The 18,158-nt window shown below is 46.5% G+C and overlaps 1 protein-coding gene and 1 pseudogene across 2 annotated transcripts; one reads left to right on the forward strand and one right to left on the reverse strand.

The window, feature by feature from the left end:
• The first annotated feature begins 3,335 nt into the window (after positions 1-3,335).
• On the forward strand, positions 3,336-9,579 carry LOC141020870 (uncharacterized; annotated as a pseudogene).
• A 433-nt stretch (positions 9,580-10,012) lies between these two features.
• On the reverse strand, positions 10,013-14,112 carry LOC109769787 (probable protein phosphatase 2C 38). Of its 2 annotated transcripts, none has more exons than XM_020328798.4 (4): positions 13,093-14,112; positions 12,510-12,877; positions 12,006-12,242; positions 10,013-10,823 (listed from the first exon to the last, which is right to left on the reverse strand). In XM_020328798.4, the coding sequence occupies exons 1-4, from the start codon at positions 13,412-13,414 to the stop codon at positions 10,590-10,592; spliced, it is 1,161 nt and encodes a 386-aa protein (XP_020184387.1). In that variant the 5' UTR covers positions 13,415-14,112; the 3' UTR covers positions 10,013-10,589. The 2 variants fall into 2 exon arrangements, with proteins under 2 accessions (XP_020184387.1, XP_073367509.1); XM_073511408.1 differs by having other exon boundaries at positions 10,013-11,942; positions 13,093-13,990.
• Between the last annotated feature and the right edge of the window lie 4,046 nt (positions 14,113-18,158).

An 18,158-nucleotide genomic window follows, 5' to 3' on the forward strand; every position in this document is an offset into this window, starting at 1 on the left:
ATAAAAAATATTTGCCAATTTAAAAAAATAAATAATTAAATGAAAGAGCAGAAAACTAAAAAGAAAAGAAGCATTGGTGAGGGCAAGGTCGCTCGGTCTTGCTTGTTCTCTCCAGCAACGCCGAAGTGAGAACGTATCTTCTGATTCTCACACAAAAAAAAAAGTGTCCCTATCTTCTGTTGCTCCCCGCGAGCTTCAGAGGTTAACGCCATCCTGGACGCCACTACAGATAAACAAGACTTTGATGAGAATAAAAGCAAGCAGGAGAAAAAAAAAAGGATCACTTTGCCAAAATTTTCTTTTGATGGGAATACACGAAAACATATCCCCAACAATACGTGATTGTCATGTGATACTCCCAACCCAACTCCAAGTCCCCTCTTCTTCCTCGCTCTCCTCGATCAGTTGCCCGACCGAACCTGACGACCGACGGGCGCCGCCTTCCGCCCCACGCCGTGCTTCCTGGATGTTGAAAGGCTCTCCGGGCTCAAATCTTCACTCACTATGGTTGAATGGTGTACAAGTATATACAGCCTACTCCAAAATCATGAATGCAGTGTTAGGATTCTCGCATACAGACGTTGCAGTGCTGAATAATTGTATACAGTACAATTGACAGTAAGTAGAGTGAGATAATCAAATACAGTGTTAAGATTCAGCCCTGGACAATTCACAGTTATACTCCTGCCAATTGACAGTAAGCAGAGTGAGATGGTCAAACGTTTGTGCTGAATTGCATACATTACGTTGGAGTACTCTATAGCACTGGCTAGTCCTGGATAATTGGCAGGAAGATTCAGCCCTGTATAGCAGTGACAGTGTAATCTTAACTGAATCTTGCAGTATGTACTCCTGTCATTTTAACTGAATTTCTCTGAAAGCATAATTGCAGTGGCTTGCCCTGGGTATAACTATTTCTAGGTTTACCTTGGGTAGATGGCCCATGAATGCGGAAGAGATACTTACATTCATGCCGTGAGATCAACTTTTTTTCAGGTATAAACCATGGACAATTACCTGATTGATACAGTGCATTTTTCTTCAGAGTACTCCAGTGTATGTCCAGTGCATTTCTTTTCTTCTTTCATTGAGTAACATAAATTAGACCTATCATTGCGGATGAAAAAAAGCAGTAGCCAGCCCATCGAGCAGGGGTAGTGACGGAGGCGAACGGGGCGGAAACGCCGTCACCTGAGGCGGCAGACCCGTTCCCGTCGCTGGCGGCCGGCCCTCCGCCGCCGCTGGTAGCCGGCCTTTCGCCACCGCCGTGTCATGCCTCGAAGGGGGAGCCGATGGGTGGATCGCTCAGATCGCACGACCCAAGAGCCTCTTTGGCAGGGGTGTCGCGCAGAAGGGCGACAGAGGCGGGATCGCCCGATGACCACGGCTCCCCGGCGCTGCTTGAGATCGGACGGGGCCAAGGAAAATTCACGCAATGGCGTGTTCACTTCTGCGCCGAGACGGATCCTGGGAACTGGATTGAAGGCCGCGTCCGTTTTACTCCTCATTCGCGTTGGCTGGCTCTCTTCGATTTGGAGAATGACGTCGTTGCCGGCGACTACTTGCAGGACGGCGACTCGATCGAGGTAGGGCGTCGTTTCAAGATTGATGGATTTGACGTGCTGGTTGATGAATGTGTGCAGGTGGATCTTCGTCCGAAGAGACCGGAGCTGATTGATCTGACGGAAACGATGCTTCAAGGAAAACCGGGAGGGCGATTTTGGGCTCTTATTGACAGCGACGATGAAGATCAAGGGGAAGATCACAGCTTCTCACGTACTGAGGTGTGTCCACAGGGTACGGAACCGACGGAGACGCCGGCGCTCATAGGGGCACCAGATCATCTTCATTCGAATCCAAATGTCAAGCCGAAAATGAAGCCCTGGATCGGTCCAATTCCTAAGGTATTCCGCGAACCCGTCACTTTGTCAGACTTTTTGCCAGATTCTTGGACTCTTGTTACTCAAAAGAAGAAGAAAGGAAAGAAGAGTCGATCGTCATCGCCGCATAGGTCGCCGGTGGCGAGGTCGATGAGCGAGATTCGAACTGCCAGACGGGCCCGTTTGAATTCGCTATTGGGTCCTGAGACTGTGTTGGATGCGGAAACGGTCGTGGGCTCCCTAGCCTCGGGCGAGGCCCAGCTAGGAGTCCAAGCCTTGCCCGATCCAGCACGTACATGCGTGCATGTATCGTCACCGCCGTCTATCGTTGCTGCGTCTAGGGTTATCGATCCAGGATTCCCTACGCTGGGCGAGGGTCGCGCGAGGAGGATCTCTTGCACCGGCCGCATGGTTGGACGCGGGCCACCGCCCAGCAAGCGAGGGCCGCCACCCGTCGTTGGTGCCGCTGCTGCCACTGGTGCTGGGCGTGGCACTCCGCCCGTCGCTGCTGCGGGAGTTGCCGGGGGCGGCCGTGCCGTTCCCATCGCCAATAATGGCGGTGCTGCTGGACGTGGGGGGCTCATCCCGCAGGCGCAGCACACCGGAGCAGCTGCCGGCCGTGGTGCTCAACCACCCGCGCGAGGATCTCTGACGCATCCCCGGGCTATCGCAAGTCAGACTGAGGAAACGGTACAGCAGCCAGTAGCAAAGGTGCCGGCCCTTGGCAGGGGTCGCGGTGCTACCAATGGATGGGACGGTCAAGGGCGGGGTGGATACAATAGAGACGGTCCGAGGTACAACCGTTATGGACAGTGGGGAGACGACGGATATGAAGCATATGGTCCGGGGCTGCACCGTGGATCATCATCCGGTGGCGGCCGCGGTTCCAACTGGCACACTGGGGACGGTCCGGGACATTTTCAAGGTCCACCCGGTGACTTTGTTGAGGGCGTATCCGGTCCCAATGACCGTTACCGGGGAGGCTATCGGCGGGGCGGGAGGGGCAGGCGTCCACCTCCACCACAACAGCCTCCACCTCCACCACACGTTGCAGACTCATCTACGGGAGCGGAGCTCGCCCACACAGCTAATACGGCAGCCGCTCCATCCTCGTTGCCCGCGGCTGCGGTGGATGCAGTCAAGGCGCTGGCAGCGGTCACCATTCCGGTAGCATCCGGTGCCGGTAAGATTGACAAAGGGACGGACAAATCTGAGGGAGAGAAACTTACAAAGTGGGCAATTAAGAAGAAAAAGCTGCCTTGCTATAGATGTGGTGAACCGGGTCATTTCGTGGCAGAGTGTACGAATGAGCTTTGTGATTATTGCCTCCGCTCCCAGCATGTGACCGGGGAATGCCCTCTCCTTTCCGGTCCTAAGCCTGGCATTAACATTTTTGGGGTCTGCTATAAGGAGCTGATGTTTTTTGAGACACCGGAGGTGGATCCTCTACCACAGATGGTTGAGAGTTACTTCCCGGTAGTTATCAGAGTCACTAATGGACAGTTGACCGAGGCTCAGATCGTCAGACAGTTACGTGAGTTAGTGCCGGGTAATTATCAGTGGCATCTGGAGCAGTTAGAAGGTCAGTCTTATAAGGTTGACTTTCCCACTAAAGAGGATAAGATGCATTTTCTTAAGTGGGGTTTATGCAGAGTTACGAGCACAAACATTGTTATCGCTTTCGACGAGTGGAAGCAGGAGGAACCTGAGGGTACACCTTTGGAGAAGGTGTGGGTTCGTTTTTATGGCGTGCCACCTAAATATGTAAAACATTTTCTGATTGCTTGGAGTTTGGGTGGTCTGATTGGTAATACAGAAAAGGTTGACATGCCATTCACTCGCGCACAAAATGCTGCGAGGCTGTTGGTCAGTGTTGTGAGTGTTGAGCATATACCAGACGTGGTCAGATGGACACATGCTGGAGTCACTTATGTCTTAGAGCTTGAGATCGAGGATGCTGCAGTTTCCGAGGATGGGGATGGGACACAAGACATGGATACGACTGAGGGTGGCGGCGCACCCGGGAACCAGGAGAAGGGGGCCGATGATACACTGCCGGAGTCGGATAAGGGGCCTGATACACAGCCAGATAAGGTAGCCAGCTCTACCAAAGAGGCGCCCCCGTCCACTACTCCGATGAACACGCTTCGCTTTGGTTCATTTTCACCGGGGTCGGCTCCTAGCCGGTTATGGAGCACCAGGGTCGAGGCAGACGACCCGACAGAGCTTGAGCTGCCACCAGTGCCGAGTCTAGTCGGCGATGTGACGACTGCGGAGTCTACACCCGGGGCGCGGGTCGACCCTGATGGGTTGGCCGCGGGAGGGGCGCCTGGACAGGAGGTCTATAGCGTTCTTCCCACTTCATCGTCTTCGGTCGAGTGGGGGGTGAGGTGCGGGAAGGAGCCCCGTGCTATAACCCCTCCACAGGACCGCACCATCCACAGTGGCGAGCCGGGGATGAGATGCGGGAAGGAGTCCCGTGTCGTAACCCCTCCGCAGTATTGCACCGAGCAGGGTGGCCGAGGGACGACGGTTTCCGTGGGTGATAAGGGGGACGGGATCAGTGAGCAGGCGTCTCCACGATCCTCCTCCCCCTTGCCACTTGCAGCGGAGGTTCACTCCACCACGCCCTACCCTCCTTCACCGATGATAAGGGAGGGGCATGGGAGTCCTGATCGCACCCCTCGCGAGAGGACCACGGAGGAGCTCATCGCTTTTGGTGGGATTGCGGATCCGGTGACGGCTGGCAGGCGTGTCAGCAACCGGATCCAGGGACAGCCGGGTGCGGACGACCTGCAGCTAGCGCGTGCCAAGAGGGCCGCCATGCTTCGTCATGCCGAGACTACTGCAGGTACGTCCTTTGATAAAAGTTGTTCCATTTTACACTTCTCTGAGAATGAAATAGTTGATAAGGCAAACGACTTAGGCATTTCTTTGGGATCAAATGAAACCGAGGTCGTCAAATCCATTAATGATCTTTTAGACTTGGAAGCGGAGAGGGCTTCTGAGATCATTCGTAATCTTGCCTCTATCCAACCTATGAATGACAATGACATGAATAATTTAGGAATTAATGATCTTGCAAATATATGTAATAATCTGTTGCCTAGTGTCGAGGCTGAGGATGAGGAGGATGTTGAGAACACAGATACGGTAGAGCCTCTCTTGATAGATGAGGCAGTGTTTGTCATAGATAATATTATCGTCCCGCAGGGTGTTGACGAGAAGCCCAAACGACCCTGGAAGAGGAAAATCTATCCTGCTTCGGCAGTACGTAGAAGTGCTAGAGTTAAACTTAAGAAAAAATTTCATGATGACTTATGAAAGGACTCTTTTGGAATAGCAGAGGTCTAGCAGACTTGGCTAAACAAAGGTTCTTAGCAGAGACAACGTTAGAGCATCACTTAGATTTCGTTGCACTTTTGGAAACTGGAAGAGATAATTTCACATCCCAATTCCTTCAAACCCTCTCCAGTGGTATCGATTTTGACTGGCACATTCTACCTCCTAGAGGAAGATCCGGCGGGATTTTACTAGGAGTACGGTGTGAGACGTTAGAGGTGCTTAATGTGGTGCAGGGAGACTTTTCGGTTAAATTCAGGGTGAGATCAAAATTGGATGGGTTCCGATGGTCGCTAGTTGCGGTATATGGGGCAGCGCAACCTGAATTTAAACCTGATTTTCTTGCCGATTTAGTGCGGATTTGTGGAGATGAAAATCTGCCACTACTAGTCGGGGGTGATTTTAATATCATTCGGAGACGAGAAGAAAAGAATAATGACAAATTCGATGGACGTTGGTCTATGATGTTTAACATGATTATCGAGAGCCTCAATTTGAGAGAAATTGAGCTCACCGGTAGACAGTTTACATGGGCCAATTCGTTACCTGTTCCGACTTATGAAAAGCTGGATAGGGTACTTGCTAGTGTGGAGTGGGAACAAAAATATCCGTTGGTGTCGGTTCATGCGATGCAGAGAGCGATCTCGGATCATACACCACTCTTTTTAGATTCGGGAGAGGCTACCCATGTTGCAAACAAAAATACCTTCTCCTTCGAGCAAAGCTGGTTTGAGCGAGAAGGATTTATGGAGATGATTGCACGCGAATGGGTTAAGCCGGTTACGGGAAGGACACATGTCGAGAGATGGCAGAATAAGATTAGACACCTCCGACAATTTCTGAGAGGATGGGCCAGGAATGAGAGTGGGATCTATAAGAAGAAAAAAGAACGTCTAACTCAACTCATTGAGGCACTAGATGTAAAGGCTGAAACCACTCTTCTTTCTGTTAATGAGCATCGAACTAAGTCCGAGGCGGAGCAAGGCCTACGTGCTCTCCTGAGAGAGGAGGAACTCAAGTGGGCGTTGCGTGCGAAAACGCTTAAGGTTGTCCAAGGGGACGACAACACACAGTTCTTCCATATGGTTGCAAATGGTAAACATAGGAAGAAGAAGATCATTCAGCTTGAATAGGACGAGGGGACAATAGTGGGGCATGAAAATCTGAAAGCGTATATTTCCAACTATTATAAAAGCCTTTTTGGACCTCCGAATACTTCCACGGTGGCTCTTGATGAGTCTGTGATTGATGATATACCTCAGTTACAGGTAGCGGAGAACGATGTTCTCTCTGCACCGTTTACTGAAAAAGAAGTTCACCTGGCCAAAACTCAAATGAAGCCGAATAAAGCACCGGGACCAGATGGGTTTCCAGCTGAATTCTATAAGAAATGCTGGCATATCATTAAAGATGATCTTATGCCTATGTTTCACGATTTTTTTGATGGCCATTTGGAGTTGTTTCATCTCAACTTTGGTACGATAACGTTATTACCCAAGAAGAATGAGGCGGTCCGGATAGAACAATTCAGACTCATTTGCCTGCTGAATGTGAGTTTTAAAATTTTCACAAAGGTAGGAACCAATAGATTGACACAAATTGCTCACTCAGTGGTTCAACCTAGTCAGACAGCTTTCATGCCTGGACGACACATACTCGAAGGAGTGGTTATCTTACATGAAACACTTCATGAGATTCACTCGAAGAAACTAGATGGGGTTATCTTAAAAGTGGATTTCGAGAAGGCTTATGATAAAGTAAAATGGCCTTTTCTTCAGCAGGCAATGCGCATGAAGGGTTTTAGTGAAACCTGGAGGCACCAGGTGGATACTCAAGTCCAGAAAGGTAGTGTCGGAATTAAGGTGAACGATGACATCGGTCACTACTTCCAGACGCATAAGGGGTTGAGACAAGGGGATTCCATGTCACCTCTTCTGTTCAATATTGTGGCAGATATGTTGGCCGTCATTATTGGCAGGGCCAAGCAACATGGCCATGTAGAGGGCCTAGTTCCTCATCTGGTTGATGGAGGGGTGTCCATTCTACAATATGCTGATGACACTATTCTTTTCATGGAACATGACATGGCTAAGCACGTAACATGAAACTTATCTTATGTCTATTCGAACAATTGTCTGGCTTAAAAATCAATTTTCATAAGAGCGGGGTGTTCTGTTTTGGGAAGGCCAAAGACGAGGAACATACTTATAGACAATTGTTTGGATGCGAACTAGGTGCTTTACCATTCAGTTACTTGGGTATTCCGATTCATCACCGTAAACTATCCAATAAAGAATGGAAATGTATCGAAGAACGAATTGAAAAAAAACTCAGCTGCTGGAAGGGCAAGCTGATGTCATATGGAGGTCGACTAGTTTTGATTAACTCAGTACTGACCAGCATGCCAATGTTTTTACTTTCGTTCTTCGAAATTCCGAAAGGGGTCCGAAAGCGACTTGATTTCTTTAGATCTCGTTTCTTTTGGCAGTCTGATGAGGCCAAGAGGAAATACCGTCTCGCGCGATGGGATATCCTTTGTCGACCTAAAGACCAAGGAGGTCTCGGTATTGAGAACTTGGAGATTAAGAATAAATGCCTTATGAGCAAATGGTTGTACAGGTTAGAGACAGAGCCGGAGGGCATGTGGTCTCAAATACTGCGCAATAAGTATTTGCACTCGAAAACGCTAGCCCAGGCTACCATCAGACCGACTGATTCGCCGTTCTGGAAGGGACTTATGAGAACGAAGGATATGTTCTTTCGTAGGGTCAAATTCTTGGTTGGCAACGGGATGTCAACAAGATTTTGGGAGGATACGTGGTTAGGAGAGACACCTCTGGCCTTACAATATCCTACCCTTTACAATATTGTGCAACGTAAGGAAGATTACGTAGGTATCGTCCTTCAAACTATTCCCTTGAACATCCAGTTCAGACGTACGTTAGTAGGTGAGAGATGGACAGCCTGGATGCACTTGGTTCGGAGATTGATTGAAGTTCGACTCTCCGACATGCCGGACTCAACACAATGAAAGTTAACTAAAAATGGGATATTTACGGTGAAATCCTTTTATACGGATCTGATTAATTCTGGCCCCATCTCACGGTCACTTCATATATGGAAGGTTAAGGTTCCTTTGCGGATTAAAATTTTTATGTGGTTTGTCCACAAGCAAGTCATACTCACAAAGGACAACTTACTTAAGAGGCGATGGGTAGGTAACTCGCGGTGTTGTTTTTGTGCTCAAGATGAGACAATACAACATTTATTCATTGAATGCCCACTTGCCAAGTTACTTTGGAGAACGATTCATATAGCTTTTAATATCAACCCTCCAGTAGATATTGCGTCTTTGTTTGGGACGTGGTTAGCTGGGGTTGAACAGATCACGGCAGCTCGTATTCGGATTGGAATATGTGCGTTACTATGGGCTATATGGAACTGCAGAAACGATATGATTTTTAACAGACAACACAACTTAACTTTTTTGCAGGTTATCTTCAGAGCTACAGCTTGGATCCGTACGTGGTCCTTACTCACTCCTATGGACTCCAGGGAGCCTTTGGTTACTGGGTGCAACCAATGGGAGATGGTGGCTCGGGTTATATTCAACCGGTTCGGATGGCGTTCGCATAACAGGATAGGAGTCTAGGGAGCTTGTCCTTATTATCACCGTATCGGTTGTCTTTGTCCACTTGTATTTTTCAGTTTTTGTGCTCTGTTTTGCTCCGTTTGCGAGCTGTAAGACATTTATGATGATACTTTCTGGATTTTTAATAAAAGGACTGCATGCATCATCATGATGCAGAGGCCGGGGGTATACCTCCATTTCCAAAAAAAATAAATCATTGTGCTATATGCAGGAGAACTTCTAATATTCTGTGTCATTGCCATATTTAGCCAAGAGTCCCCATTTCTTATATTCTGTGGGATGCAGTCATCTTTTACTCCAGTTCTTATAGTATTTGGAGTACATTGCCTGATGTTATACTGCTTGCAAGATTAGCATAGATTCAGAAATCCGGACTAAAAAAACAGTGATTTAATACTCCAATTCAATTCAATTCAATTTTCAATTTCAAGTTTCAAGTTCAATTTCAGCAGTAGAGGCGGGGGCTAAAAAAATCTAGTACTGGTTATTATATGATATATATTAACAGCGCAATAATTACTTGTAACTAGCTTGTCTTCAACTGATAGAAATGCACAGAGGGAACCTGAAATGGACTCATCATCACATCAATTCACTATTGTTTCTTCCGTTTTATATTAACGCTCCTCCAAATTCCTTGATTCTCATACCAGGAATCCAATCAACTAACGGCTCGGAGCCAAGAAACTGCACTTGGGTGCAACGGCAAACACACAAGAAACTGCCATTATCAAACACTAATAAAAAAGATTAGATGATCCCAAAGTGAGTGACAAAATCTTAGTATGACATCATCACTCGTTTGGACTGCAAATCCAATGCAACGCATGCAATGCAAGTTTAAAACGAATACAAATCATCACTCATTTGGACTGCAAATCCAATGCAACGCATACAATGCAAGTTTAAAACAAATACAAATCCTCACTCATTTGGACTGCAAATACAATGCAATGCATACAATGCAAGTTTAAAACGAATACAATCAACTAAAAACGGTACTTGGGTGACACGGCATTTCCTCTCAGAATCACGATTCATTTTTGCACATGACATAATGATCCTTTCTAATGTGTATAACCATGTATGTGGATTTCTATTTCGACAGACTGGAAATAAATACTGATGATTCAACAAGTTAAAAGTAGAATTTTTTTTTAGTCCTTGTCTTGGCAAAATGGACATATACTCTTTACAAAGTCCATGGCTAATGCTAATCCAACTCTGCCCCAACATCCACATTTCACACAGGTGCATCCAGCTTAAAGCTTAAAATACAATGGGGACCTCAAACAGAAAGCTGGACAGCTGCAAAATGAAGGAGAGGCCATGAGATGTAACAACAGCATCCGGCAATGTCTTAATCCCATGTTTCTTAAAATACTGCTCAAGTTCAGGTCCATCCACCCCGCGAAAAGAGAAACACCAGCTGATACCTGCAAATTATGCATTGCAGCTGCCAGCTTAGGTTTCTCCGAGCGAGCGAGCCAACAGAGGGTCATGTCATCACACCGATGACGCGGCGATCGAATCGAACAACGCCTCTCTCTCTCTCTCTCTCTCTCTCTCTATCTGTACATATTAGAAGTCAAAACAATACGGCTCCTCCACGCACCGCTCTACGCAGTGTCTGCATGTCGTGTGGAGAGCACCAGCAGCCCAAGATATGAACGATATATAGGAGGATATTTCCAGAAAGCATCAGTGATGGATGTTCAGCATTTCTGTGCAAACGTTGGCGTGCTGCCACCACCCCTTAGCGAAAGCAACGGCCCACCGTAGAGCCTCCTGCTGATAAGCGCGGGTTCCATGAATAATACCACAACAGTAATATCATCGTGGAAGTGCCTCCTGACCCCGCGGTCGATCTTCTTCAAGTCTGAGTATCTCATTTCTCTCTTCTTTGCCGCCTCCCGCAGAGCTGCTTTTATTAGTCGTCTCGCAATGCCCTGCAAAGATTTTCGTAAAAAATTAAGCATGCGACAACTTGACAGAAAGGAATTGCAGTTTGGTCCTTCTAAAACGCAACTTCACTTTGCTAAAAAATTTAGTTAAATTAAACAGGGTAGATCTCAAAGCAGAGTGCTTGATGACGTCCATGTGCACTCATCTCTTTAGGAGCATACGGTTGAATCGTACCAAATGGAACTCCAAAATAGCTATGAAAATTTCTACAACATTGACGCAAGCCACAATAATCTGCCATCTCATGGAACTTTATTTTTTTTAAATCAACTCGCATTGGGAAGAAATAAGAGAGAAAGAATTAGATGTAATTGTAGTTAAGCAGCGGAATTCGAATTGGCTTTGATTCATTACCAAAATTGCCTTTTTAGTTTTCTGGTGTGTAAAACGAATTTGGGTATAAATTTTATGACATACTATACGTGTATTGTATCAATGTCGTAGAATAATTCATAACTTTTTAGACCTCGATGTGAGCTAATTTTGCTCGTTCATCTAAAGGAGTGAGTGTGTCCAAATCACTCCCTGGGTGGCCATTGAGGCAATTTCATAAAATAAGGCACTCGGTGTAATCTATTTTTGGTCACATAGCAATAAAAAAGGGCAAGCCTAAAACAGGAATCTGTTTAATTGGATCTCTTCCGCTAAGCAAGCTTGGACCAGGCACATGTTCATGGAAGTCTTCATCAGTGCTGCGTGGTCCCTCTGGAAGGAGAGGAAGACTCACACAGATCATGGCTTAATAGATTCAAACAAGATTTTATTCTACCAAAGCAAAGCATCAAGTCAGAGCTAGAAGGTTTTGTCACTTGTCTAGTCCAAGGGGTGTCTTAGTCCCACATTCCATTAGTGTAATCTTTATTACTATTCTCCCTTACATCTTGCTCTGTTTTCGGGGTGGGGCAAAGCCCCACTCCCACCCCTGTACAATATGTAAACTTGTGATTTAATTAATACTCCCTCTGTCCCCCTGTACAATATGTAAACTTGTACTAAAGTTAGTACAAAGTTGTACTAAGCTTGAGACACTTATTTTTGGACGGAGGGAGTATATGACTGTAGGAACTTCTTCTACAGTCTTCAGGTTCCCCAAGAAAATAAACCTAAAACAGGAAGCATATTTCAGTACATTGCAAAAGAATAATACAAGAGGAAGTGTGGCTTACATTCCGAGGTGAACAGTGAACTATATCCACAGCTTCCTGATTGCTCAAGTGCTCCCATAGTCCATCTGACGCAAATATAACAAACTGATCTTCTGCACACAGTCTGTGTTCTTCAATGGATGGTTCCGGACAAAGAATTGGTTTATGGAAGGGCCCTGGAATACGGAACCGTGCCAGAAGAGGCTCGCGGTTAAACTCCGAACTTTTTAGGTAGGCGTCACCGATCGTTCTGGAAACCTGAACACAAAGCAGAGAAAAGCCAGAGCATGATGAGTTAATTATACAAGAAATGTTAAATGGCATTGATCTTGGGACTTTGTACAAATGGCGTGCTCTTGGCAGCATAAACTCATGAAATGGGGGCACAAATGGCGGCGTGCTCTTGGCAGCATTAATCCATGAAATGGGGCACAAATACAAATCCTTATCAAATGAACTCCTGGCCCAACTTAATTTTACACAGATGAAGTGATGCATAAAACAGAAGCCAGCAAAATGAAATACCTGAATAATGCCCTTCACGCGCCAAACATTGTGCTTGAGGACCACGATCCGCGGGTCGTCTGGGTGCATCTGTCTTAGCTCATCCCTTACCTCCTGAAAGCTCGCGTTATGCTCGGACGAGAGCTGAACAGCCCTAATGTCTTTGACGCCCCGCTCAAGTCTCCCGAGGACAGCACGAGAATCACCGGTGTTTGCTATGTAGAGGACCCCTTCGTTGATAATGCCAACCAAACAGCACGTACCGACCGAGGCGATCTGCGGCTTGATGAGCCACTGCTTCCTCACAAGGTTCAGAAACCCCTCCTCCGTGGCAGCGTAGGATCTGCGTATCACGTCGGCCGACACGGTTTGTTGTTCCGTCGCAAACTCTGCATCAAAGCAATCATAAATCGGTTGTGAGTATCATAGTAATGGACAGTGTGATTCATCTAGAACAAATTAAGAGTTGATCAACATCTAGGATGAGGTAGCACCACATTATAAGATGAATCAATTTCAACATCTAGGATGAGGTACCTAATCCATCCTTAATAAGATCATTGTGTGACTTGCCTTAGTTAAAGATGCAGCATAGACTACTTACTCTTTAGGTGGTGGAAGAGGTTATCGGCGACGAAGCGGGCGGTCTCGGGCCCGCCGTGGCCGTCGTAGACGCCGACGAAGGTGGCGCAGGGCCCGTCGGCGGCGACGAGGGGCCCGGCCTCGAGCTGGCTGGCGTCCTCGAGCAGCTGGTTGGCCTGCACGACGGCCATGGAGAAGTCGCCGCAGGCGTGGCGGCCGGCGTCCCTGTACCAGAGCAGGCCCTCCCTGGTGCCGCCGCCCCCGGCGGCGACGACCTGCGCGCCGTCGGGCAGCGAGGGCTTGAAGCAGGGGCGCACGATGCGCATCATGGTCTGCCCCACCATGAGCTGCTCTGTTCCTCGGGGGACTATGGATCGGAGGACGGCGGCGGGGATCGGTGGGCAAGATCCGGCGGGGAGGGGGAGGTCCGGACCGGGTTGACCCGATTGAGAAGCAACCTACTCTGCTCTGAAGGGAGGGGGAGGGGGAGGGGAAGGGGAAGGGGAATAGAAGAATAAAAATCCCAGCTTGGGTCGGGTGTTGGTGAGGGCAGGGTCGGAGGTAGCTGAGGTAGGAGGCTACGGGAATCCACGGGATGGTCCTGGTCGGCCGGCGAGGAAGCTGGGGGGTCCGGCTCCAGCTCCGGCGCATGGAAAGGAAGCGGGGAGAAATCCGCTTGGACGGACGGTAGCTGGTGGAAGCTGAATCTTCTTCTTCTTGTTGCTGTTCAAGCAAGGGCAAGGGGGCTGCGGGGGAGAGGAGGAAGAAGGGGTCTGAGGAGGAGGATGCTTCGCGGGGGCTGAGAAGAAGGGAAGCCCATGTGAGGGAGGGACGGACGACCTTTCTCCACTGCTTCTTCTCTTCTCCTTGTCTCTCTCGCTCTCTTCTCTTCTCTTCTCTTCTGCAGTGAGTTTGTGGATAGAAAAGTAAGGGAGAAAGAAAGCTCCTGCCCACAGGAAAGAAAGAGGAGAACAGAGTGAGTCAGACACAGGATGGTGCCTTTGTTTGGTCTCTGTCCCCCTCCTCTCTCCTGCACTGCACTTCTTGATCATTTTCAACAACAACAACAACAATATATATATATATGCACTCCAAAATTATTGTTTATATACCTACAGAGTATAAGTATATATTCTCCTTCCTTCCTTCCTTCCTTCCTTTCTTCTAAGAAGAGGAGCATCTTACTAGTACTTCCATCCATCTGTTGTGTTGTCAGATAAAATAAAATACTAACTAGATTGCTGCAATCTTAATTTATTGTCAAAGGACGGCCTAGCCTGTCCTTTGGATCTGTTTGTATCTCCCCTTGGTTTCAACATCAAATTTAACGCCCAAATACACCTAGATGTTTCTTTCCTTTTTCTTTTCTTTCACAAAATACTCTCATCCGTATGTTATGGATTTTAGTGATCTAAACACGCTTATATTAGTTTACGGAGCCCAAGCTAATTTTGAAAAGAAAAAAAATATCTACTCCCTCCTATCTATATTACTTGTTGCTGATTTAGTACAACTAGGAAGTACTACATTTGTCACGCCTTAATTAGCTATTGCGTAGTCGCTGTCAGCTTATCTTTTCGTCTGCATACAAAAATTATCGCTCAGAGTTACCATTAATTAAGAGTCTTTTTACAGTACCCTGGTACTCCCCAAGGCCTATGTGGAGTACCAACTAAATCCGGCCGTTAATATTGGAGGGCATTAGAGACATTTTACAGTTGACACGGTGGTTTGATTACCCTAATCCAATCAATTTGTGTCTACGGCGCCGCCTCAGCGCCCGAATCAGCCGCCGCCATCTCAGTTTCTAAGATCACGTCGCCTTTGTTATAGATGAATTTGCCGGCGCGGTTGAAATCAAAACGATCTCCTTTGTTGTAAACGAATCTGCCGGCGTTACTGAAATCAAATGGGCCGCCCCTGTAATTTGCTGATCATAAATTCCCCCATGTCCATATTCAATCAACAGTATTGATTGACGGTAAACTAACGTGATTCAGAAATCCTTGTTGGACCGTTCATGCCTGCATGATTTTGTGTTTCTCTTGGCCAAGGGAAGAAGGACCATACGTTGGTGCATGATCGAAGAACTCGCTGGTGCATGATCGAAGGTGCATAAGTTGGAGCATGATCAAAGAACTCGCTGTAGCTGACTGCCGAAGTAGCATCATACTAGTCATCAAACTTTGGATCTGAGTCTAGCTCTTGTACATGACGAATATACCCTCAGAATTAAGGTACTCCCTCGTATTTGGCCGCAGTACTCCTTGATGCTTACAATGGAGTACCATTTAAGCACGCCCGTTGGATTTGAACAAATGGATGGCTCATATTAAACTCGGGGTACTGTAAAAGAACTCTTAATTAATTGTCAAACTTGGTGAGTAACGTCTTGTCTCATCTTGATTTGTTTATTTATGGATGGTGTCTTGCTCCCTAGCTTCTTCTAGAAACAAAGCGATCCAGGTGAAGCTGATTTCAAGAGCTCCCTCTTTTGTTGCTACCTACTACTACTCCAGCAATTTACAAGGGTGAAAATGTTTGACTGGCCAGTACAACTCACTACTCCCTCCGTCTGGAAATACTTGTCGGAAAAATGAATGTATCTAGACATATTTTAGTTTTAAATACATCCATTTTAATTCATTTTTGCGACAAGTAATTCCGGACGGAGGGAGTACTTATTACTGGGATTCCATTAGTCAAGTACCCATAGCATGGCAGGAAAAAGGAGTATAGTAGTGTCGACCAATGGCAAATGGGTTCAAGTCAACTCATCTTGTGTTGATGACTAGGACTCACACATCTCTCTGTCATGAACGAATCGCGCATGATAAGTTGCCTCTCCTTTCATTCTACCTTCTTCTCTTTTTCTTCCATGGAAATTTTGGGCATCCATGCACATGCTAAAGAGGTGGCCCGTTAATATACCCGATCAAAACGACAGACACATCGATCATGCGAGATGAATGCCAGCTAAGCTCATGAGGGTTAACATGCATGTAAGTCATGTTTTAGGTCGAAATTAAGAGCCATATATAGAACCTAGTCATGTTTTGCCTTTTCACTCTTCTTCTTTGTCCATGCAAGTCCACATTTAATTAGGCTTGGGTAAACCCTGTCCATCTTTCACACTGAGTTGTTGGTTAAACTAGTTGGTATATTCAGTTCTACAAATATGTGATTGTTCATCACAATGATGTAGAGGTCAAGGTCAGCCTCTTTTCGGGACAAAAGTGTTCAACATATATGTATCATCGTAGTTCATTTCTCAGTCAGATCAATAAGAGTGTAGTACAGTACTAGTGCACAAATCAATAACAACACTATGGGCGATGCCTAGAGATTGTTTCTAGGACAAAAGCCTTGATGGATGGATGATAATAAGATCCCCAAGTTGCCACAATTCAGAAGATGAAACATTCTCGTCAAACTTCTCAGGCATCTATCAACAACACACACATTGATGACTAAATAACTCTACTAATTCTTCTCTTCTCCTAGTTAGGAAATGACTTATTGCGTACCATGGATGTTGATGGCCATCTCAGGTACTTAATTACTTGCCAACAACACAAACATCTCCTAAAACAGAGCCTTCTTACATTCACTCAGGGTGAAACAAATCATTGACATTTAATTAACAATGGAATTGTGTACGATATTTATTTAACTGGCGGTGTTAGCCTGCACTCGATAATTTTTCAAAAGAAAAACTCATGTTCAAACTTTTAAAGAAAAATTGATTCTTCGTCTACCATTTTATTCGTGTCCGACGAGCCAAAGGTGGTGCCGACACATGCGCAATAGTGCTGACAAAGATGGATAACATGTATGTGGTAGTTTTGGCAAAGATGGGTTGAAACATACATTGTGTTGGCGACAATGCAAGCGAGACACGACGCCGGATGAAGCCCAAATGCGAATACGAGATGTAGAAGAGTGGCCTTAATTTGTGGTAGTAGGTGCTTGTTAGGTTGACACTGAGGCAAAACACAAGGGCAAGGTGGCAGCATGGACCTATTTAATAATGATAAGAAGAGGGGAGTAGATAGCATGTGTGAGAGTGGTTTGTTGGAGACTCTCGTTGATGTCATGCCGAGGTAGGTGATGGCAGAGCGGAGGTGGGTCAAGACAGGGTGAGAGAAGGGGAGGAGGGTCGGCTTATGGAAATGGGGTGGGGCAATTTCGACTGTCATATACTCAATCTTTGGGGGGAAACAACTAGGTGTACCAAATATGTAGTTCTTACTAAATAAGCATAATTGATATATTTCATATCGCTCAATATCAATGAAGTGTTAAAGGAGACTAAAAGCATCTCAATCTGAAGTTGCGCCATTAATTCCATGGTTTCTGTACTATTGGTACCATGTTATTCGTGTCCGACGAGCCAAAGGCGGTGCCAACATATCCATGGTAGTGCTGATAAAGATGGATGACATGTATGTGGTAGTGTTGTCAAAGACGGACTGAAACACACGTTGCGTTGGCGACAATGCAAACGCGGCATGATGCCAGCTGGAGCCCAATGCGAATACGAGGTGTAGGAGAGTCGCTTGAATTTGCGGTGGCAGGTGCTTGTTAGGCCGACACCGAGGTGGAAAAAAAGAGCAAGGTGGCGGCATCCAACTATTTGATAATGATAAGAAGGGGGAGTAGGTAGTAGGCGTGAGAGTGGTGTTTGTCGGAGACTCTCGTCGATCTTACACCAAGGCAGGTGATGGCAGAGCAGCGGTTGGTCAGGACATGGAAAGAGAAGGGGAGGAGGGTCGGCTAATGGAAATGGAGTGGGGCAATTTCGACCATCATATATGAGCTAGGTTGTATCATGGAAAAAAGTGTGTCTCGAGGGAAAACAGCTAGGTATACCAAATATATAGTTCTTATCCAAATAAGCATAATTGATATCTTTTGTATCTGTTGATATCAATGAAGTGTTAAAGGAGAGACTAAAGGCATCTCGATCGGCAGTTGTGCCATTAATTCCCTAGTTTCTGTACTAGTGCTACCATTTTATTCGTGTCCAATGAGCCAAAGGCGGTGCTGGTCTAAATTACTTATATACAATATATATTCCTTTTTCTT

Source organism: Aegilops tauschii, chromosome 3 (assembly GCF_002575655.3).
Source record: "Aegilops tauschii subsp. strangulata cultivar AL8/78 chromosome 3, Aet v6.0, whole genome shotgun sequence".
In the NCBI taxonomy this organism is placed as follows: domain Eukaryota; kingdom Viridiplantae; phylum Streptophyta; class Magnoliopsida; order Poales; family Poaceae; genus Aegilops; species Aegilops tauschii.

What these genes read in the sequence shown, in the direction of transcription:
- LOC109769787 (XM_020328798.4), bottom strand. Translation starts at nt 13,414, where the DNA reads ATGGTGGGGCAGACCATGATGCGCATCGTGCGCCCCTGCTTCAAGCCC. An exon ending in CCTCTTCCACCACCTAAAGA is followed by an intron (nt 12,878 to 13,092) that starts GTAAGTAGTCTA and finishes GCTTTGATGCAG; the next exon opens with AGTTTGCGACGGAACAACAA. An exon ending in TTCACTGTTCACCTCGGAAT is followed by an intron (nt 10,824 to 12,005) that starts GTAAGCCACACT and finishes AAATCTTTGCAG; the next exon opens with GGCATTGCGAGACGACTAAT.